Below are 23,545 nucleotides of genomic sequence, written 5' to 3'. Positions count from 1 at the left end.
GGTTACTAACAGTAAAATCACCAATTGAGTCCATGTATTCAAAATATTTACGCCGCTGTACCTTCTTGGCAAGACTTCTAATTCTAGCAAAGTTTTTGTATGTGTAGTCACTCGGATGTGATTTCCATAGAGTCTAGGCAAGCTTTTTGTTTTTAAGAAGTTTACGAAGTTCATTGTCGTACCAGACCGGAAACCTGTTCGATTTTGATGCTTTCACCGGCACAAAGTCCTTTATGGCTGAGTGGACAACAGATGTAAATAAGTCCACAGCGTCGTCAACAGTTCCTACCTCTAGCAAACACCAAGGAAACAGTTCAATAGCCCGGCAGATGTCGCCCCAGGGGGCTTTCTTCCAAAGAAGTTGTGACCTACTTTTGAGGGGCTGGTTTGTAGCAGTGGAGGGGAGGAAATCGAAAGAAACATCCAAGGAATCGTGATCCGAGGGAAAAAGATTTCTGCATGGGACAACACAACGAGGTTCTAAATTAGAGAGAATATAGTCAAGATTGCTATTATTGCGGGTATTATGCATATTATGTTGACCTAGACCAAGTCCATGAATAAAATTGTCCATGAAATAACTCGTTTCCATCTTTAGCGACGCCATGCTTGCTGTCCTGACACGTGATGGAAAGGTTGAAATCACCCAATAGGATGACGTCACCGTGTGACAACGCATGTAACAGTGAGTCATGGCAAGCTTCTAAGATGTGCTGGGGGGCATTCTTGTGCGGCCTATAGAAGCACCCAATAAACACAGAACGACGCTTTGGAATAAATACTTCCACCCAAATGAGTTCACAATTCCGTTCGAGATCCAGTCTTCTCTTGCTCTTCCACTTATTATTTACACAAATCATCACTCCACCTCCACGAGTTATGCGGTCTTTACGATAAACGGTGAAATTATTAGAAAAGCTAATTTCACTGTCGTTCACTGATTCATTCAGCCACGATTCGGTCACTGCGAAACAATCCAGTTCCCTTATCTCACCTAGGTTCAATGAGCACTCAAGTAATTTGTTTTTAATACTACGAACATTTTGATAGTATATATTGAAAGCACTGGTGTAATATGGACAGGGTGGGCCAGAGTTTACGTGAATATCACCACAAAGGAGGAGAAAACAAACGAGAATAAGGCACTGTTTTTTTGCTTTTGACTCATACCTTGGCACAAAATCACTGGTAGTTCCTCCGTCACTGTTAGCAGTACCAGAGAGAGCACATGGCGGTCCTCTTGGTATGAAGGCAGCAGCAATAAAATGAAATGATCTTCCACTACACTTCAGTCCATGTTTCATTGGCAATGCTTCACTTGGGAAAGTCACAGCACCGATACTACATGAAGACAGTAGAGCACGCATATAAACACTACACACAACCACGAAAAAAAGGTAAACAATAAGAGCACCACTTTGCATCGACTTCGAGCTTGACGCCATCTTGGCTCTATGATGATCTATATCCAGGAAAGAGGGGTAAGAGTGTATGTAGGAAAAGATGGCAAAAGGCAAATAAAGAGGCTCGACAACTGAAGAATTAATGAACTAAACCGTATCGAAACTCGCCGTGTTTTGAGTGGCTAGGGTATCCTTAAATAAGTTTATAGCATTAATAAGAGTTTTTTTTTAACATGTCCTAGTATAATACAGGGGCAACCCTAGACAATCGAAGTATAAAAATGAGTAATGAAATAGTTCGATACGTGTAAAAAAAAAAAAAAAAAAAAAAAAAAAAAAAAAAAAAAAAAAAATCGGAGCCTTGGGGAGTGAGACTTGATCATCACATGCAACAATACCTAGGGTAAGGAGGAGGAATACAACAAAATACATAAAAGTAAATTACTAAATTTTTTTAATACGCGGATTCAAGTTCTGTAATAAGTAAACATTTAGCATATCAAATAATATAATAAGGGAATTTACGGTTTCTAAAAGTATCCAAGACTAGTATAGATATTAAATTTGCATGGACTAGTGCGAATCTAGGGGACAGATTTAATTGTGTAATCGAGTAGGTATAAGAGCATATGTTTCACATATTAATGAGCTTAGATGAATTTAAATCTTTGGATGGTACACAACTTGCCATGAGCATATGATTATTTAATAATACACGCAAATGGAAAATATGAAAAGTAAAATGACCATCTAAATGTATGTGAATAAATGGAAATAGATATATTATTCTATACAACCTACGTACTATAAGCTAGGGAATAACTTAAAGTAAGGATCATACTAAATAAACCATATTTAATAACGCGCAGTATAAATATAACAGGGAAAAAATTGACAGGGTTCTTAGGTCACATAATAGCCTGCCACAAAATAGTTAAGCAAATAATTGTATTTTTGTTATATGCCTTCGGACATAAATTATGTTTATGCTCAGTTTGGAACTCCCTCGTGGCTAAGCCAATGGGATATGCCTTTTTCGTATAAAAATTCCAGATTTGTTTTCCGGCGGGAGATAAGTGACCCAAAAGCACGTTGATCAAAGCAAGTAAATAAATCTATCACTGTTAGGGATACGACTTATGGTTTGTATATATAAAGAACACAAAAAGTGCAGAATACATAAATTCATCCACCGTTTTAACATGAAAATTAGATTTCGCTTGGTAAGTATATGTGGAAACCGCGAGAACATTGCTAAAGGCTTCAAAAGCATGTCCTAACAAGAAGGCCAAGTAAAACAGCAGACGGGTGACGAAAGCATATACAAGAAGTCATATTTCCTCTGGAATGTGATGTTTTACAGCTAACTTGCATTCAACAAGTTTTGCAAAACAGTTTGGTAAACAATTTGTAAAACGGAATTTTATATCAAAAACTTAAAATATCTAATATAAAACTAATTAAAACGGCAGAAATAAAATAGGAACTTAACATTTTTTTTTTGGGGGGGGGGGGGCGAATTGGTCCATAGAAGGACAACAAACGAAATGAGAAGTAAATGCTGCTAAATACATATTGCCCATAATGATAAAGCAAAATGCTTGCACTGCAATTGAATTAGCAGAATTACCTTTAAATAACCACGACAAAGAATAAAAAATTATGATGTAAACTATAGTTGCAATTGTTATCTTTATTGTATTGCCAGTTTATAACGCAGAAAGGATGCAAGAACTAGAAAATGGTGAGAAATCACATCTTCGTTGCTGCTTGGCGGTCAGACCTGAGCTCGCCAGTCGGAAGTCGACTAACACCACGATCACCATGTAAAATTGGATTCGAATTTGTTGCAAACGCGGCGCGGAGGTTTCGTTTAAGAATCAAGTGCCTCACGAGGTAGTAGCCTACAGTAATCTATTCAATCATACGTAACGCAGTTAAGTCGTTTGACGATTGTTGGCCATGCCTACAACTTAGGGTTTTATCTAGTTATCGTCAATTTAAAGTTCAGAAACACAATATTATTTTACGTAGGGGATTTACTCAGTACGACGATTACAATGAATTTTTTTATAGTGGTGAGCGCAAGTGCGTCACAGCGGACAACCTTCGTCAAGGGCTTAAACGGAAGCAGAAAAGTATGGGCTCTTACTATATTTATCCAGTGGAATTATTGCTTAAAAAGAATTCCAAGGACTCATTTGGAGCAAGTCGGCAAGGAAGCAGTACCCTCCTCCCCTCCCTAATATTGATAAAGTTCGCTAGTATGATTCTAGTGTGATCAATCAAAGTCATTTACCTCAAAAAGCACAACTCAATACGTAACTGAATAGAGAAAAATTTATAATATTAAAGATATAGGCCATTAAAACAAAAAGTAGAAATTGAAATAAAGCGCGCGTAATCTAAGTGTATTAAAGGTTTATTCTTGCTTCATGTAATGTAGAGTGTTTATAGTTTGTTTGTTTTATTTTTTTTTTTTTTTTAAAGTCATAATATATTTTGTTTCACAAGAGATGTTTCATATTTAATCTAAACTACTAATTTTTGCCTGTGGCATAGCATTATCACAGTATTGAATGTCTTAGTCAGTAATTTTTTATTATATAACATACATTATTATTTTTTCTTAACGGTAAATATTCAGCCTTTTGGTAGATTATTCCAGCAATCAACCGGAAGAGGAGTGACTATAAGTGGACGTTGCCGCTATCGGGAGATTGTGGAATAATTTACAACATTCGTGAAGAGACAGAGAGATAAAGCATTTATTTAATTCCTCGTTTAAACGAAAAACTTTTCCATAATCGGTCACATAAACAATCTATAACTGATTTACAAGGAGCCAAGAACGTAAACTAAATCATAGTGTTTCTTATGGTTATTCAACTGATAAGTATTATGAATGTTGTAAATATGAGGTGGTAAATTAAATACCACACAGACACAAAGTAACTATTGACTAAGTACTATGGACTCAATAAAGCTTGTAGATAATAGTACTACTAGTAACAGTAATAATAACACAGTATAATCGTATGTACAAGTCTTAATGGAAATAAACATAAATTAGTGAAAATACGATTATTATTATTATTAAAGAACATTTGAGAATTCAATGCAGCATCTGAAATCATAGAATGTGTCGAATATAAAGCACGTATGAACAACAATCGAGGAGGACGGTGTGTGAAGTATGCACAATTTACGGAAAGGAGCGCCAGGTTAAAGCCATTGGAAACCACTGTTTTGGAAGAAACATTTTGACCAGTGAACAAGTCCAGACGGCCATTACAAAGGTGTTACTAGCCGGTTACTTATATTTAATATATCACAGTTTTTACTGCCTTGTTCGTAATAACACGAATAGAAGGTAGGAAAACCAGAAGCATTCGTAATAATATTGAAGGAAAATAGATGTGTTGTAAAAGAAGATAATTTTTCAAAAAATAGAGAGAACATATTAGGTAAGTTAGAAGCAACTGAAAAGCTATTAAGAAAATGTTTGTGTAAAATTGATAAGAATAAAGCAAAGATCAGTGATTATGATCACCTAACTGCAAAATTTAGAAGTGCAGGTAGTAGCTATTGTCATTTAAACTACCGGAACCCCAACTCTGTTCCAGTATTATTCACAATTTAAGTGATTATAACGCTCATCTGTTTGTTACAGAATTAGCTTATGCCAAAAATAAAGTTAATCACAAATAATAAAGAAAAGTATGTAACATATTCGGAACATGTAAAGGTAGGAAAAGAAAATTGAATTCACTTAAAGTTTGTTGATATTTTAGATTTCAATCGTAAAGTTTAGCAGAGTAACAGGTAATTTAAATAAAGACCAAAATACTTTGCAAATGAACAATTAAATTCAGAAATTAAAAGAGTGTATATTTCTATGATTATATCGACTCAATACAGAAGTTAAATGAAACACAACTATCTCTAAAAAATCTTTAATAAACTTACCAAAATTCATATAAGTGAAGATGTAAAGAATGTTTAGAAATTATATAATATTAAAAACCTTACAGAATATATTCAACTGTAAAACAAAACAAAAGTACTAATTTTAGCAGATATATTTGAGAATTTTTGACATGTGTGTTTAGAAGCATATGGATAAGATCCCGCTTGGTATATGGACCTTCTGGATTATCGTTGAATTCACTGTTAAAAATGATTAAAATTAAATTAGAAATGCTGACTGATTATGATCAGTAAGGCCTGGGAGTTAAAAACAAATACAGGGTGTTTCAAAACAACGCCGACAACGTTTGGGAGGTGATTCCTGACACCAAGATAAGACAAAAAGTATAGCCCAACCTGAGTGCACAAATGCTTCCTTTCGGAGTTATAGGCTGCCGAAAACATGAAAAAAAAATGAATTTTAAAAGCCCATAGCTCCAAAACTATGGGACCTACCCTAGTTGGGTCAATCCTTTATTTAGGAACTAGTATATGCCCTATCCAGGTATCCATGTTTCAGAATCCTGCGGTACTTTCACAATAATTTTTATAGAGGTAGTTGGTGAGTACTTCAGATTATATGCCCATAGCCAAACTCCCTCCATAAAAATTGTTGCGTGAGTACCTTAGGATTCATAAAAATGTATTTTTGGATAGCGCACATATTAGTTCCTAAGTGAAGTTTGACCCGATTACGGTAGATACCATAGTACTGGAGCTATGGACCTTTAAAGTTCATTTTTTCATGTTTCTGGCAGCCTATAACTCCGAAAGGAAGCGTTTTGGTACACGGGTTGGTCTACACTTTTAGTCTTATCTTGGTGTCAGAAATCACCTCCCAAACGTTGTCGATGTTGTTTTGAAACACCCTGTATTTGTTTTACATGGAAATCGGATAACGGGGTGAGACCTTCACGTATCAGGCGAAAAACAGCTGAAATAAGCAAAGTCGATAGGACATATTTTGACATATGTTCCACATTTTTCAATTTGGAAACATATTTTTTCACTTTTCTAATGATAAGACATATTTCTATATACATTTTGCAATATACTTGCACAAAATCGATAATTTTTTAACTTTTTCTTATACGCTTTCTGTCAAAGTAATAAAATCAGCGTTCTCGCTGAGGTCGATTGAATTTGCATCAGACCACGTGTCCATCACGACGCCAGACCCTAAAGGAGGCTGCCCCGGATATTGCTTTGCCACCACAGCCGGAGGTGACACGGTGGGGAACATGGCTTAAAGCAATTCAATATTACTGCACCAATCTGCCTATTCTTGCCGAAATAGTTGCTGGATTTCAAACTGAAGATGCAGCATGTATTAGTGTTGTTCAGGACTTGCTTAATGATATTAAATTAAAAGATGATATTGTGTACAATTTTGCAAATTTTGGGTTTCTGGTGTCATCCATTGAGCGATTGGAGACAAATGGTCTCAGTGTGCAAAACTGTCTTGAAACCGTAGAAGATGTTAGAACAAAGTTGTCAACAGCAGATTTGGTGAAAGACAAGTTCACTGCCATCCTGAACAATAATCCTGGATATGGAATTTTCACCAACATCGCCGCTGTCCTGAGTAGTGACGGAGAATTAACTCTCGAAAAGATTTGAAGATGTTGAAGATGATTTAATATCTGCAGATACAGTATGTTTGAGGTTTGCTCCTTTGACTTCGTGCCATGTGGAACGTACATTCTAACGCTACAAGTCATTGCTTGTAGATAATAGGCGAAGTTTCACAGAAGAGAATCTGAAGAAGGTCTTCGTGTCACAATGCAATGCTTAAAATTACTTTTGCCTATTGATTTGTTCGATCTTTATTTTTCATTTTTAAGGGTATAGCATAGTATGGCATCGAAATATATACATTCTCTCCATTTGTATGTGTGTGTGTTCAACTACAAGAAACCGACATCACAGGTTCTAGATTCGTTACAAGCTGTTCAGATTAACAAGAAAAACCTTCTATAATTGTTTTATTGAAATATGTTCCTTTTGCAACCGTAAGTTAAGTAAAATAAAAAATTAAAAAATACGATAGAAATTTCCTTAAAAAATCTGTTTAGAAACACAACTGGAAAATGTTCCTTTTGTAGTTGTCAACTAAGTTCAAATAAAAAGTTTTAAAAAATACCACAAAATGTTCCCTAAACATGAGTTTGTAAATTAAGTACTCATATTCTAATTTTTTTCTGTGTTTTGGGGCGATTACATTTTTTTACTTTTTTTTTTTTTTAATCTTCGTGACATATTTTCAAGTTTTTATGACATATTTACATACATATTTTACAGTTTTATAGGGCAAAAAGTCCCGGGCCCTGATGATAAGATATTGATGATGGGGAAAGATATGAGGGGTGGAGTGTCGCAATGTAGTAAAAGACATGTAAAAGCAAATAAGAAATACATGGAGAACTACACTAAAGATGAAGGTTCAACATGCTTAGAATATTTGGATGCAAATAACTTGTATGATTGGGCTATGAGCTAATACATGCCTTACAAAGACTAAAAGGTCTCTCCCTCACACAGATAATATTTACATTCCAGATGATTCAGATTAGAAGTAGATTTAGAATATTCGAAGCACTTACATAACAAACATTCTGATTTAACATTAAGAAAAGAAATATACCACCACCAGGATCAAAACAATCAAAACTACTGTATTAATAATACTTTATAATAAGGAAAGGTATGTTATTTACTGTCGAAACTGAAAACTATATATGTCACTTGAAATGAGACCGAGAAAGGTGCACGGAGTATTAGAATTTACGTAATCAGATAGGTTAAAAACACATTGATTTAAATACAGAAATGAGAACAGAAGCTAAAACTAACTTTGAAAAAGACTTCTATAAGTTAATGAATAAGAATATGTTTGGAAATACAATGGAAAAGATCAGAAAGAAGTAGGCTATTCAATTAGAATGTGATCCAAAAAGAGTAGGAAAACTAACAGCAAAACATAACGTCGATTACAGAACAATAATTACTGAAGGATTGTGTTCAATATATACAGGTATTACTAACTTTAAATAAGCCGACATATGTGGGTGAGTGTATTAGAATTATCAAAGCTATTAACGTATAGCCTCCGTTATAATACTATAAAGCCGAAGTATGGGAACACTAGTTATGTTATACGGACACTGATATTTATATACGAAATTAAGACAGATAATTTCTATAGAGATTGAAAAGAAATGATTTATCAATTCGATACAAATGATTACGAAGAAGGAAATAAATATGGTATACCACTAATAAACAAGGAAAGATGGAGGATGAGCTTAAAGGTAAAATAATGGCAGAATCTGTTGGATTAAGATCAAAGATGTTTTCCTTTAAAGTAGAAAACATGGAAGAGGAAAGGGTACAGAAATAACAAAGAGTATAATATAAAAGAAATACTATTTGATTATTATAAAAATTGCTTATTCAATAATGTAAAAACATATAAATCTCATTAGAGATCATAAGCATGATGTATATATTCTAAACGCTAATACGCTAGTGTTAGATTCAAATTATGATAAAAGATATGTCTTACGAGATGGTGGCCTTAGCTTGTGGTCATTACGGAACATAGTAGGAATGTAATTTTGCACAGTGAAATGCAGTTCTAGATATGTCCTTTATGGGTATAATGGCTATAAGCCATTAAGTACTACATGAAATATAGTTAATTAATCACTATCAACACTATCAGATTCACAGTAAGAATAACTAAGACTATTTTTTACCTTATTGTCAAATGATATATTTTTATTCCTACGAGTTTTACAAAGATAAAAACACTCTAAACCAGTAAAATGTTTAGTAGTATACTTTCTAAAACATAGTAAAAAGTCTAGGAGAACTTTCACATCCAGTAATTTGATTTATTTCATTACTTTCATAACATGAACATTCTCCATTATCTTTACAAATAACACACTAAGCAAACCGAGAATTTTCTTAATCAGCATAATAATTTATATTTATCTTTAAAAAAATCTGTTAACTTTTTTCTTTTTTAATGATTTGCAAGCCCTAAGATATATGTGGTTGAATACATTTATTAATAATTTATCATTAATAATTTGATAATACAACATTTGGGGGAGTATTTTTATTTAAAATCACTTAATATATGGGTGGCTTTCAATATATATATATATATAAGGGTCGTTCAAGATTGACCGGGATTTTCGCACATAAATAATCAATGAATAGCCGGATCATCATGAAACTTGTGAGTGACGTAATGTATTCCTTCTCGAGTAACTAGTGCCCAGCATGACGTATTTGGTGCATGCGCAGCAGTTGCAGTGAACATGGAGGAAAGCAGTGTGTCTGTGGCTGTGGAGCAGCGGTGTGTAATCAAATTTCTTGCGAAGGAGAAAGTTAAACCAGCCGAGATTTTCAGAAGATTGCAAGCACAGTATGGTGAACAAACGATGCCACGGACAAGAGTGTACAAATGGTGTGAACAGTTTTGCGAAGGACGGGAGCTGGTGACAAATGAAGCGCATGGACACCAGTGAATATTGCACGAGTTGAGCAAATGATTCTTGAGAACCGGCGAGTAACAGTGCGGGATATTGCTGCCGAGGTAAATATCAGTGTTGGGAGTGTTGAGACAATCATTCCCGATCACTTACTCTTCCGCAAAATCTGTGCAATGTGGGTTCCTCGCCAGCTGACATTTGATCAGAAGTGGACACGCAAGGCGGTCTGTGAACAGCTTCTGAATCGGTTTCGAGCCGAAGGTGATCAATTGTTGCAATCCATCATCACGTGTGATGAAACATGGTTGAAAAATTCAACCCTAGTGACCAAAAGAAGCAGCATGGAGTGGCAGCATAAAGGTTCCCTGCCGCCAAGAAAAGCAAAACGCAGCCGTCTGCTGAAAGGATCATAGCAAGTGTCTTCTGGGACATGAAGGGTGTTATCCATGTGGATTTTCTGGACAAAAGGAGCACAATTAATGCCCAATATTACTCCACATTGTTGAGTAGTGCTGTACAAAAGTCCATTCGCAAGAAAAGACTTGGGATGTTGTCTGGAAATATCATTCTTCTCCATAACAATGCCCACCCTCACAGGCCAATGTGACAACAAGAACTCTGACCGAAATGCGCTGGAAAGTTCTGTCCCATCTCCCTTACAGTCTCGATATAGCTCCCAGTGATTATCATTTGTTTGCATCCCTTAACGACCATCTGGGAGGGAAGAAATTCGCGACAGATGAAGCACTGGGAAACGATGTCCTCCAGTGGCTCCGATAACAACCAAGTTCTTTCTACGCCAAAGAAATCAGGGAGTTGCCACAACGATGGCAACGGTGGCTCGACACGCACGGAGAATACTTTGAAAAGCTGACATAGTTTGGTGCTTTTTGTGCTATCTGTTTCCTCTGAAGAAATGGAAGTCCCGGTCAACCTTGAACGACCCTTGTATATATACAGTTTCAATGTCCTAGAATCTATCAAAATGAGAGGTGAAGTTTTGTTAATTTTAACCAAATTACTCCCTGAAAAGAGCAGTAAGCAAATTTCACTAATACTCATGCACTAAAACATACAATTACTATTATTTAATATTCTAATATAGACTTTTCTATAAACTTAATGTACAAAATTCTGTATGTAAACAAATACCTGTTTTCTAGTGCGACAAATTATCTGTATATACCAAAATGAAAGTGACTATGTTTGTAACTGAACGACTCTTGAACTATCCGACCGACCTCGATAAAATTTTCAACATGGATGAAGTTCGGGATGTTTTTTATCATTTCGCCTTGAAGGCACAACTTGACGGATAGGGAGGGGGATATATATCGAAAATGACCGATATTAGTGACGAATCTATAATTTTCGGGGTCGCTGAGATGAACAGTGACATTTCCGATGTCGTTTAAATCCAAATTCAGCCCCGCATCTTGGAGAAGGGGGAGATATATGAAAATTATTGAAAATGACCGATATTAGTGTCGAATCCATAGTTTTCGGGATCGCTTAGATGAACAGTGGCACTTAAGGTCGTTTAAATCAAAATTCAGTCCTGCAATTTGGGGGAAATGGAAGGGGGAGATATATAAAAATGATCGAAAACGGCCGTTATTAGTGTCGAATCCATAGTTTTCGGTCGCTGAGATGAACAGCCGATGCCCTATTAGTACTCCTAAGGAGGATGGTGACATGTAAAGATAATTGAAAATAACTGATATTAGTGTCGAATTCATAGTTTTGGGGATCTCTAAATTGATTGGTGACAGTTTTAGTGCCCTTTATGTCCGAAATGAAAAGTATTCTCCCCGTGCGAAGGATACGTATTGTGCTAGTCTGTAATAATAATGAACGTTAGTTCAACATATTCAACCACTTAATATGTTTCGCTGCTCAAATTTACTTACTTGTACGGTGTATCTGTGTATGTGTAAGTAAGATCATATTTCTTTTTGAGTCGTTCGAAAAATATACAAACAATAAAAGAGGGATTTTACAAGAAATCAGATAACTAAAAAGTAAAATTAAAACCTATTGCTTTAAGTATTTTTCCTGTCAGCGAAATAGATTATTAGTCTGGCAGCCAGTCCGTAAGATTTGCAGAGTACCTTGCATTTTGGGTTGACCAAGGTTTTTTGATGTTCTCTTATAGATTTTGATGTGCTGAATCCAAAACTGCCGGGTGCAACGCTGGCACCCTTGAGCATTTCCCACAAAACTCACTAACGATTTCCTCTCCCCCTTTTTATTAAAAAAATCGTTGACTTCGGGAAAATTATCTGTACAGTAGTTAACGTAGAATAAAACTTCAAACCTTGTTCTGCTTCTAATGAAACAGTCTTTCCAACTATGTTAATCACTTAGAGCTGCGACGAACAGGAAAGGGAAATAAAATGGCAAATTCCCTCCCAAAGCATGTTTCAGCTCTTAATATCCAAGAGCCCTACCTTGAATTTCTATCCGGAAAGAAAATATTTTTATATTTTCATGAACTTTCGACACTAGCAAACAATATTAGGAAGGGTACCGCCCTGGCACCCTTGAACATTTCCCACAAAACTCACAATTTCCCATCATTTGTATTTTACCAAAAAATTATTGCCTTCTGGGAAATTATCTGTAACTTCTACAGTAATTAACGTAGAATAACGGTTCAGACCTTGTTATGCTTCTATTGGAACAGTTTTTCCAACTATATTAATCACTTGGGCTGCGACGAACAGGAAAGGGAAATAAAATGGGTAATTCTGGAAAATTTCCTCCCAAAGCATCTTTCAGCTCTTAATATCCAAGAGCCGTACCTCGAATCTCCATCCAGAAAGAAAATATTTTTATATTTTCATGAACTTTCGACACTAGTAAATAATATTAGGAAGGATACCGCCCTGGCACCCTTGAACATTTCCCACAAAACTCACAATTTCCCATCATTTGTATTTTACCAAAAAATTATTGACTTCTGGGACATTATCTGTAACTTCTACAGTAATTAACGTAGAGTAACGGTTCAGACCTTGTTATGCTTCCATCGGAACAGTCTTTTCAGCAATGTTAACCACTTGGGGCTGCAATGAACAGGACAGGGAAATTAAATGGGTAATTCTGGAAAATTTCCTCCCAAAGCATCTTTTAGCTCTTAATATCCAAGAGCCCTACCTCGAATCTCCATCCGGAAAGAAAATATTTTTATATTTTCATGAACTTTCGACACTAGTAAATAATATTAGGAAGGACACCGCCCTGGCACCCTTGAACATTTCCCACAAAACTCACAATTTCCCATCATTTGTATTTTACCAAAAACTTATTGACTTCTGGGAAATTATCTGTAACTTCTACAGTAATTAACGCAGAATAACGGTTCAGACCTTGTTATGCTTCTATCAGAACAGTCTTTTCAGCAATGTTAACCACTTGGGGCTGCAATGAACAGGAAACTAGAATAAAATAAAAAAATTCCCTCCCAAAGCACCGTTCAGGTCTTAAAGTACAAAAAGGATGGGGTGTATCTCCTTCCGAAAGAAATATTTTTATATTTTCATGAACTTTCTACATTTGAAAATAACCGTACACACGTGAACTGTAACCGTGCGATACACACTTGAATAATTAAATTTTAAAAGGAATTTACATTTATAGAATTGATAAGGAGCACAAAAGATGATACAATTATCTTCCTCATATAATTTGGGCAGTAGGATATATTTAGTACTGGTATTCGCTTTTGTTCTTAACAATTTAAGTTCAGTTTACAATTCCTGGCTAAAAGTTCACGGATTTTAATGTTTAAATTTCCTTTTATCTTTTCATCGTTATTAATTCTAACGTTCCTCCATGTATTAATTCAACCTTTTTATATATCTACAGGTAGCAGCCATCACATAGACATAACAGTTTTTAGTGAACATGTGGGTGAGTTTACATCTGACTAGTGCCAATAAACTGTTACTGTTTTATGTCTGTTAACACGTTTCAAAGTAGTGTTTCATAGTGCACTTTTTAAAAACATGGCGGAAGAAAAGAAGTGCATTTTCAACTGTCAGAAAACACAAGAGTGGCTTATAACTGGAGGACCAGCTCGAGTTCGATCAATTATGTTGGCAAGTAATCTTAAACGTGATGGGCGGTTTATTTCTCTTGAGGAAAATGTGCCAGTATACTTTCATAAGGACTGGGTATGAACATATACTTCGCAGTATCATATCAAGAGAGCTAAAAGCAGTCTACTTCAACCTCCTCTTAACCACAGGTGAAACGGATTAGAAGATCAGACATAAAAACCTTTCAATTTTCGTACTGACTGTCTATTCTGTGGAGAGATCTGTTCCGATCCTGATCCAAAAAATCCAAGTCGATGGCGCAGATATTACCTTCTTAGAACGGTCGATCGTCCAGGGCAACCGACTATTTAAGAAAATATCCTCAAAATATGTGATGTTAGAAATGACGAATTATCCGAAGCTGTTCGAGTGCTTGTAAATGGAGCTGTTGGAAATTTACATGCGGCAGACGCTCGTTACCACAAAGACTGTTACAATCAATTCTTGCACAGTAAGTCAGCTAAAATTTGTTCACTAAAACGCAGCATAAATAAAGGAAGTGACGGAGATGGAATCAACGCAGTCACTACAGCTTTAAAAAAGGACACCTCTCGTATTTGGAACTCCATCTAAGTTTAACATCTTTATCAACAGAACGATGGATCTAGAACTGATCATCTTGCAATTATAAGAGATGTTCAGGAAAGAATAGGTGTATCCAGTTCTAGTATTGTTCTCTCCTGGTGTATCCAGCATTCTTACTTTTAAAAATCAAGTTGCTCTTGCCATGAATATTACCGAAGATGATGACGATGATGGAGAAACAATAAAAGAACTCAGTACAAAGATAATGAATGAAGTGAAGAAGCCTGATAATAGATTGAAAAGTTACGGAACTACCCTCTCTGAAGACAATATTAAAAATAATGTTAGTGAAACTTTACTTTCCCTATTAGAGATACTTGAAATTACTGAGTACCTGCAATACTCATTGGAATTATCGTAACTGCAGCATTGACAAAGCAGCCAACTACTCTCAAGATTGCTCTTGCTATGCTTCTGAACAGCAAACGTCTCATTGACGAATTCTATAAGTTTGAAATCACTTGTAGTTACAGTGAGACCCTAAGATTTAAAGCGTCAGCTGCAGCAGAAGCCAGCAAAGCACCAACTTTGCAAGGACTTAATCCCTCAACAGACGGATTTGTGCAAGCTGTTGGTGACAACTTCGACACGTCTATTTCATCTCAAAATGGCCTACGTCGAACTCATAGTATGGCTCTGCTGATAACTCAAGTGGAGAAGTCATGGAGTTGCAACAGTAACAAAATTTGTCGCATTACAAAGGAAGAAATGAAGGAACGTGTGACTAGTGGAGTGCCTGTACACCGGTACAAAGGGCCAAAAAAGCCACCAATGCCCCAACATTTCTCAGTAAAAGAAGTGCCAACTCTAGCATTACTTGCATCTCAAGTTTATTCAGTGTACAGAGCACAGAGAATAGATTTCGAGTTTTTAAAGTCGATCATTAGAAGTCCTGAAGTCACTCCTGAATATGGTGGCTATAATACAAGAAAATCAACAGCCATTAAACAAGTGTTAAAAGGAGTTAGCTTGAAAAAATTGGGGTCTCAGGAAGAGATAACCAGTGATATAGAACAAGAAGCAACTGACTTTGTAGCTGTGTGCTATGGTGTAGCAAGTGTAAAGTCTATGATAGAAGTTCGTATTAACGTTTGAAAGAAAAAAAACTGCACCTGCTCTCTTCCACCCACGTCGGAAGCTTTTAAACTAAATGTAAAGAGCGCACATCTACAAATGCTAATTTGGCTGAGTGCAGACAGGGCAGACCTACCAAACGTTGATCCAACTTGTTATGGATAGACACGTGATGAAACAACCAAATCGTTAAGGCCAGTTAGGCTTCCTACAAATGTTGAGCCAGCCCCTGCCGATGTACTTCACCTCATCAGATGTTCCTATTCGTCAGAAAAACCTTGTTCAACAAGAAGATGTAGTTGTGTAGGTAAACTACCTTGTACAATGTTCTGTAAATGTTTTGATGGTAAATGCTACAACAAACCAAACACGTACTCACATAACGACGCTGACGAGAGTGAAGAAAGTGGTGAGGAATAATATTACAAATAAACATGACATACTGTCATTATGTAAGTTTATCTTGAATAACCATTTTTTACAGATAAGTGTGGCTTTTAGAATACCGCTAGAACATTCATTTTCTAAGTGTACGAAACCTCTCGAATTACAGGTGCTACATTTTAATCAAACTCATAAAAATCGAAGAAAGTTATAAGAATATTTATTTATTTTTAAACATACCATTTATTAATACACTTTACTGATAATAGAAAATTTTGGAACAGTCTAAATACATTACATTCATGCTTAATATAAATGTCTCGAAATTGCAAACATTGCCCTAAGGGCTGATATCATTGGAAAGATTGTTTGAACAGAAACAGAAAGGGATGAACCATTATTTTTTGTTAATTTGTATAGAAGTTCAAGGTACATTTCCCGCAATGAACCATTTTTAATATAGATGATGGGAAATCATGAGTTTAATGGGAAATGGTAAAGGTGGCAACCTTTCTAATATTGTTTACTAGTGTACAAAGTTCATGAAAATATAAAAATATTTCTTTCGAAATGAGATACACCCCATCTCTTTTATGCTTTGGGAGGGAATTTTCAGAAATTTCCCATTTTATTTTAGTTTCCTGTTTTTTGCAGTCCCAAGTGGTTAACATTGTTGGAAAGACTGTTCCAATAGAAGCATAACAAGGTCTGAACCGTTATTCTACGTTAATTACTGTAGAAGTTACAGATAATTTCCCAGAAGTCAATAATTTTTTTGGTAAAATACAAATGATGGGAAATTGTGAGTTTTGTGGGAAATGTTTAAGGGTGCCAGGGCGGTGCCCTTCCTAATATTGTTTGCTAGTGTCGAAAGTTCATGAAAATATAAAAATATTTTCTTTCCGGATGGAGATTCGAGGTAGGGCTCTTGGATATTAAGAGCTGAAAGATGCTTTGGGAGGAAATTTTCCAGAATTACCCATTTTATTTCCCTTTCCTGTTCGTTGCAGCCCAAGTGATTAATATAGTTGGAAAGACTGTTCCAATAGAAGCATAACAAGGTCTGAACCGTTATTCTACGTTGATTACTGTAGAAGTTACAGATAATTTTCCCGAAGTCAACGATTTTTTAATAAAAAGGGGGAGGGGAAATCGTTAGTGAGTTTAGTGGGAAATGCTCAAGGGTGCCAGCGTTGCACCCGGCAGTTTTGGATTCAGCACATCAAAATCTATAAGGAAACATCAAAAAACCTTGGTCACCGCAAAATGCAAGGTTCTCTTACTCTGCCACCAGACTATATATATATATTTTTTAAGCCTCCACTTTTCCCTGCCTTTGCCATTTCATATGGTCTTATTAAATGGCAGACGCTACTGCCTCTTACTCGTAATTCTCTCTCTACTACCTTTTTTTTTCCCGTATGATTTCTCTCCTCTTTTTATGATTGGCCTCAGTTAGGGTGAGGCGAGGCTTACCTTTTATTGGCATGATACCTAAAACAAAATTTAAATCATGCCCTATTCTTTATTTTTTCTTGTTGTTTTATTTCCTTTTTTTAAAAAAATTGAAAAGATACACAAAGACACATACACACACACACATACTACATACATATACATGGGCAGGAAACACCTTGCATAAAATGTTAAGGTAAGCTGAAAAGAGAAAAGAAATAATTAGTAAACAATTTAAACAAGTATTACCAGGATCTTTTTTTTTTTCTTTAAATAGTTATCTCCCCTATATGAATTTATTTCTTGGTGTTATTCATACCTGTCTTTCCCACTAAAAAGAAAATTCTTTGAAAGGAAATCGGACTTCCAGATTTCCAATTTTTCGTTAGTTGTTAGTTCTGGAAATCAACATCAGAACTGTTTTGGTCTGTCTGAATTTCTCTCACCAGCTTTGTAAAGTCTTATTTTCTTTCTTCTTCTAAAACACTTGTTATATTTTAAAATCCTGCCACCACTAGCAAAACACTAAACAAGGCACTATACACTAACACAAATAAGGAACGTGAAGGTTTAAGTTCTGGAATTGTCATCAGAACTTAGTTTTTTTTTTCTGTTTGATTAGTTTACTTTCTTCTAATTCTTTATTTCTTTATATTTACAATATAGGGTGTGGGTCTTGTTAATTTCTTCTTCTTTCATCGTTTCTTTCCTTCCACAAGTTTCTTGATACATGTCTTGCAACAAATAGTAATTTTCCTAATTTCATTTTATCGTTTATTAAAGTTTGTATATTATCCCTTTTTAATTGGTCTCTTATTTCTCTTATTTTGTTATTTGTTATGTAATTATTGCAATTCCAGAAGACATGTTCTGGTGTTTGTACTTCATTACACGTACATTTATCGTCATTAATTATATTAAGTCTTCTCAGATGAAATTTATACGGTCCATGTCCCGAGATGTATTCTATTAATTCACTGCTTATTGTTCCCATTTCTTCTCTTATTTTTAAGTTTGGGATAATGGTTCTTGTTCTTTGTCCCTTTATCGAATCCCTCCATTCATCTTCCCACTTCCGTTTAATCAGTTTGTTAATATCGTCTTCGGTGCTTGGCAATTCTCCCGTAATTTCCAATATCTTCGTTCTCTCATTATTCTTTAGCCACGTCTTAATACATCTTCTTAATATCTGAAGGTGTATGGGTTCTTCATTGGCCAAAAGTTTTATTGTTTCTGCAGAGATAGTTTTTATGATGCCATGGGTTCTAATTAGCATTAATCGCTGCACTCATTAATTTTTGCCTTAAGTTTTTGTTTAGAAACAGTCTATGACCCCAGATTCCGGCACAATATTGTGCAATAGCCATTAGAATAGCTTTGTTATACAATTTAAAAATTTTTCTGTCAATTTTAAAATCTTTCATAGCCACTGTTAAGAGTTTGTTGGCTATTTTTTCATCTTCTCTGTTGTTTCAGTTATATGTTTTTCGTAGTTTAGTCGTTTGTCTAGCCATACACCTAAATATTTGAATTCATTCACAATTCCTATTTTAGTGTTCCTAATTTTGATTATGGGTTCTCTCTGTAGAGTTTGGCCAAATACTGTAATTTTCGTTTTATTAACCGATAGAGTTAATTTATTTTCTATACACCATCTTTCTAGATTTTCTAATATTATATTTCCTTTTTGCTCTATTTGTCTTCTTGAGGATGCTGTCATCACAATTGCTAAATCGTCCGCATATCCAACTACACCTAATGTTTCTTTTAGATTGTTTAGTTTTCTTAAACATGGTTGGAAAGTAATGTCCCACATTGTAGGTCCGCATATTGAACCCTGTGGGCATCCTTTGGTGCTTATTGTTGTTATATCTTTTCCTGGAGATTTTAATGTAATCGTTCTGTCAGTACAGTAATCCAGCATGATGTTGTAAAGAGCTTTACTAATTTTTAGTTTTTTGAGTTCTTTAAATAGTGCGGGCCACCATAGATTGTCAAAAGCACCACTAATGTCGGCATAAATAACAACTTGGTACTTCTCCAGTTTACCATCTTCTATGAGGTCAATTAGTCTTTTTACAGCTGTTTCGGTGCTTTTTCCTTTTCTGAAACTTTATTGCAATTTGTCATTATTTAAAATTCTGGTTTTGTTTATTCTTTCCACAATGGTTCGTTCGAAAAGTTTACTTATTACATTTAATAAGCAGATAGGTCGATAAGATTTTGGATCGTCATTTTTCTTGTCATCTGACTTTTTGAATATGATTAAATTTGCTTGTTTCCACCTTTTTGGAATTCGTCCGTTTTTAAAACACAAGTTGAAGAGTTTTGCCAGGTATGGTGCCCATGTGTCAGCATTATGTTTAAAAATTTCCGATTTTATTCCATCCGGTCCAGGAGCTTTTTTGCTTTTAAGTCGTTTTATGTTATTTATTATTGCTTGGTTTTCTATTACTTCTATTCTGTCTTCTAAAGGTGGTAATTGCATTTCTCTTCTTATGAAACTTTGTGAGTTATTATCTTCTTTAGGTATATCCTGTGGTAAAAGAGATTTTATTAGATAGTCTATTGTTTCTTCCCAATTATTTGTATATGTACCATTTGTTCTTTTTAAAGTTGAGAGGGTGGTGGGTATTTTAACTTTATTAGTTATAATTTTGTAGGGTTCACCCCAGGGATCTAGATTTAAATTAGTTTCAATGTATGTTTTCCAGCTATTTTTCTTTGATTCTATTATTTTGTTTTCATATTTTTGTTTTAAGTCTCTATATTTGTTTAATCTGTTTTGTCTTAGATTATTTTCTGATGTATGTTGATAAAGTTTCCTAGCTTTACGTGTTTTTCTTTTCAGGTCTTGTAATTCATTGGTCCAGAAGGTATTTGTTTTCGTGTGTAATCCTTTAGTTGTCTTTTTTGTTTTTGTTGAGCTTTTAATTGCTAATTTTATTGTATCTTCTATTTTCTGGGCTAATTCATCTAAGTTGCTCTCTTCTTCTATCTATCTTCTACCAGACTATATATATATTCTGCAGACATAATACTGCAAGTAAGACTTGAGTCTTTCTATTTCAAGTATGCCCTCGGAAGAAAAGTGAAACATTCTTCGGCCTCACCCCCGCCGACCTCCTACGGAGGAAACCATCCCTTTGCTTTGGGGAAAGAACCCTGTCCGCATCTAACTACTGAAGGATCTCTGCCACAGCAACTTGTCCCTCCTCTTTTGGGGGAGGTATGGAAAATCAAACATCGACAGCAGCGCCAGCAGGAGCACACTTGAAATAGAAAGGCTCTAGCATCAGGCGATGAAATAGTTTCTAAATTATGTTTTTCGGTTTTTGCCAATATTTCCGAACAAATGATTTTTTCTAATGGGTTCAACATTTCCGGGAATTTTACATAGCACAAGGAAGATATCTCTATAAAATATGTGTTTGATTTAACATATTAACTGAAATTATTCTTGCCCCGTTATATGAGCACTTCATTGCCATCAAGCGGGAACTTCATAAGATTGCTTAATATAATTTTAATGCGTCTATATTAAGCTAACTAGGATTATATTTTAGTTTCTTTTTGTAGTCATACCTCTATTCTATCAAGGTGCAAGTGTTTGGATGAGTGGTGCACATATACTTGTTGCCACAAAATTTTCCTATTCTAATACAAGAAACGTAAGTACTCAATTATCTTACTTCTGAACTAGTAAATATAAAATAGTTTTCATTTTAAAAGCATAATATATTAAACTATTCGAAAATTTCAATTTTCCCAAACTTTCCGTTGTTTCCAAGCTCGGGGAAAAAACTGAAAAACTTGCTGATTTTTTTCCAAGCCTTTACAACACTAATTCTCACTACAAAAATATCTAAAAGACATTCACGAAAGAATGAACATCATGCCTCAGATGTTCATTAAAAATAAAAGGACGCAAAAAAAAGGGGGAGGGATCATAATGGTAACCGACCGAAACCATTTAGAAGGTCAAGCTGTACGACTGAAGATCACACATTTTCTTCGCTTGTAAACACTAAATTCCAGCCTGGTACCTCGCTATGGAGGCCCTTTGATTATAGAGAAATTGCCGCAAACATTTATTTGGTAAGAAATGACAGTAGTAGAATTGTTAAAACAATGCGAACATGTTGGACCAGATTTATACTGCATTTCGATTGGGCAGAGATGTAAAATAATAACGACCTGAATTTTCGAAGACGTTCTTCCATAAAGAAAGAAAAAAAAAAAATTGGAAGTCAAGAAGAAATAAAACAACCTTCTGATATTGTTGTTTGAGCAGAGCTATAATAAAATCAGTTTTTCCAAGTGTTTATTTTAGGGCCCTTGCAGTAGTTTAGCTTGGCTTAATAAGTCTAGTTTTAGAACTCAAAGAGACATATAGTAGTAATGGCGACACCTGGCCTAACTTTGGACTTTGACCCCGACCTTTGTGACGTCATAGGTCAAAGGTCAATGACCTTGGCCCGGGGTCAATGACCTAGGGGTACATAGGACCACCCCCTCTAAATTTTGGGAGGGGTACCTTGGCCCACCCCTAAATTTGGGCAGGGGTACATAGGACCACCCCCCTTAAATTTTGGAAATTGCCAAATCTAAAAATTGGGTGTGGTAGCCTAGGACCACAGTATGTACCTCTATCAGTATTGGGTGTCTATGTCGTTCCCTTTTATGAGTAAAAAATTGCCAAAAATTCAAATTTCGGGGTTTTTTGACCTAATTTATCCCCTTTGATGAGGTGTTATTACCTTATATAGTTATATGGGCGTATACAGGGGTCCATTACCTTTCATAAGACATGGGTATATTAATGCCCCCCTTGAAAAATTTGGGAAGGGTACCTTGGCCCACCCCTTAAATTTGGAAATTGACCAATTTAAACATTGGGTATTATAGTACAGGACCTTAATATGTATTATGATAAATTTGGGTGGTCCACCTCATTCCCTTCTAGGGGTACAAAATTGCCAAAAATATAAACGTAAGCAATACATTATACCACGTGTTTGGTTTTTGGTCCATTTTATCCCCCTTTGATGAGGTCCTATTACCTTATATAGTTATATGGTCATGTATAGGGGTCCATTACCTATCATAAGACATGGGTATATTGGTGCACCCCTTTAAAATTTTGGGAGGAGTACCTTGGCCCACCCCTTAAATTTTGGAAATTGACCAATTTAAACATTTGGTATTATAGTACAGGACCTCAATATGTATCATGATAAATTTGGATGGTCCACCTCGATCCCTTTTAGGGGTACAAAATTGCCAAAATATAAATGTAAGAAATATGTTGTACCACGTGTTTGGTTTTTTGGTCCATTTTATCCCCTTGGATGAGATCCTATTACCTTATATGATTACAGGGATCTATTTCATATCATAAGACATGGGTATATTGTTGCACCCTTCTTAAAATTTGGCAAGGGGTACACTGAAATTGTCCAATTTAAGCATAGTACAGGACCTCAATATGTTTCGGTGATCCTATTACCAAATTTTTTTAGTACAACCACGTGTTTGGTTATTGACTCAATGTATCCTATTTGATAAGGTATGGACGGGTATCCCCTTTCAATTTGGTATAACCCTTCGGGTGTAGTACAGTCACGTGATCGATGATTTGGTTTTGATGCGCGACGAGGTCCCTGGTCAATGTTCTCTAGGAATTAGGTGGAAACTTTGCACAGGGTTCTCGTCTTATATCGCACAGTTCTTTAGGAGAATCTGATAACGTTGTATGTGGAATGGACAATAAAAACACATAAATAAGCATAAATTGTATTTTATTCATATTTCTGGTTTCTTCTTTTTCTTTCTTATTGACAATGTTTGTATATTGAGCTGGGTTTCTTCATTAGACCGCCTCCTCTTCTTGATTGTAATGATTTGTTTCCATGTTTTGCAGCATAGCACCCGTTTGCAAAGCTTCGTATTGTGAATTCTGTAAAAAAGAACGAGGAAAAAGATGATTAGTATAGAAATAGATGATGATAAAACAATACATTTGCAATGATAAATATGATAAAATTACCTGGAAGGTATATTGCAG

At 35.3% G+C, this 23,545-nt stretch overlaps 1 protein-coding gene across 2 annotated transcripts in view; it reads right to left on the bottom strand.

The window, feature by feature from the left end:
* LOC145664466 (meteorin-like protein) overlaps positions 1-23,545 on the bottom strand; it is a 389,001-nt gene that overhangs the window by 20,545 nt on the left and 344,911 nt on the right. Inside the window, exon 4 of one of the 2 annotated variants that reach the window (XM_081731168.1) lies at positions 23,298-23,437. The exons of the other annotated variant lie outside the window; for it this stretch is intronic. Coding sequence (XP_081587294.1) covers positions 23,313-23,437 — 125 coding nt within the window. The 3' untranslated portion in view covers positions 23,298-23,312. Of the gene's footprint in view, positions 1-23,297; positions 23,438-23,545 lie in introns of those variants that run through there. 2 annotated transcript variants of the gene reach the window in all.

The sequence above is a fragment of the Thermobia domestica genome, chromosome 11 (genome assembly GCF_964235325.1).
Source record: "Thermobia domestica chromosome 11, izTheDome1.hap1.1, whole genome shotgun sequence".
In the NCBI taxonomy this organism is placed as follows: Eukaryota; Metazoa; Arthropoda; class Insecta; order Zygentoma; family Lepismatidae; genus Thermobia; species Thermobia domestica.
The sequence above is the reverse complement of the archived record's forward strand: the minus strand, read 5'-3'. Positions and strand labels throughout refer to the sequence as shown.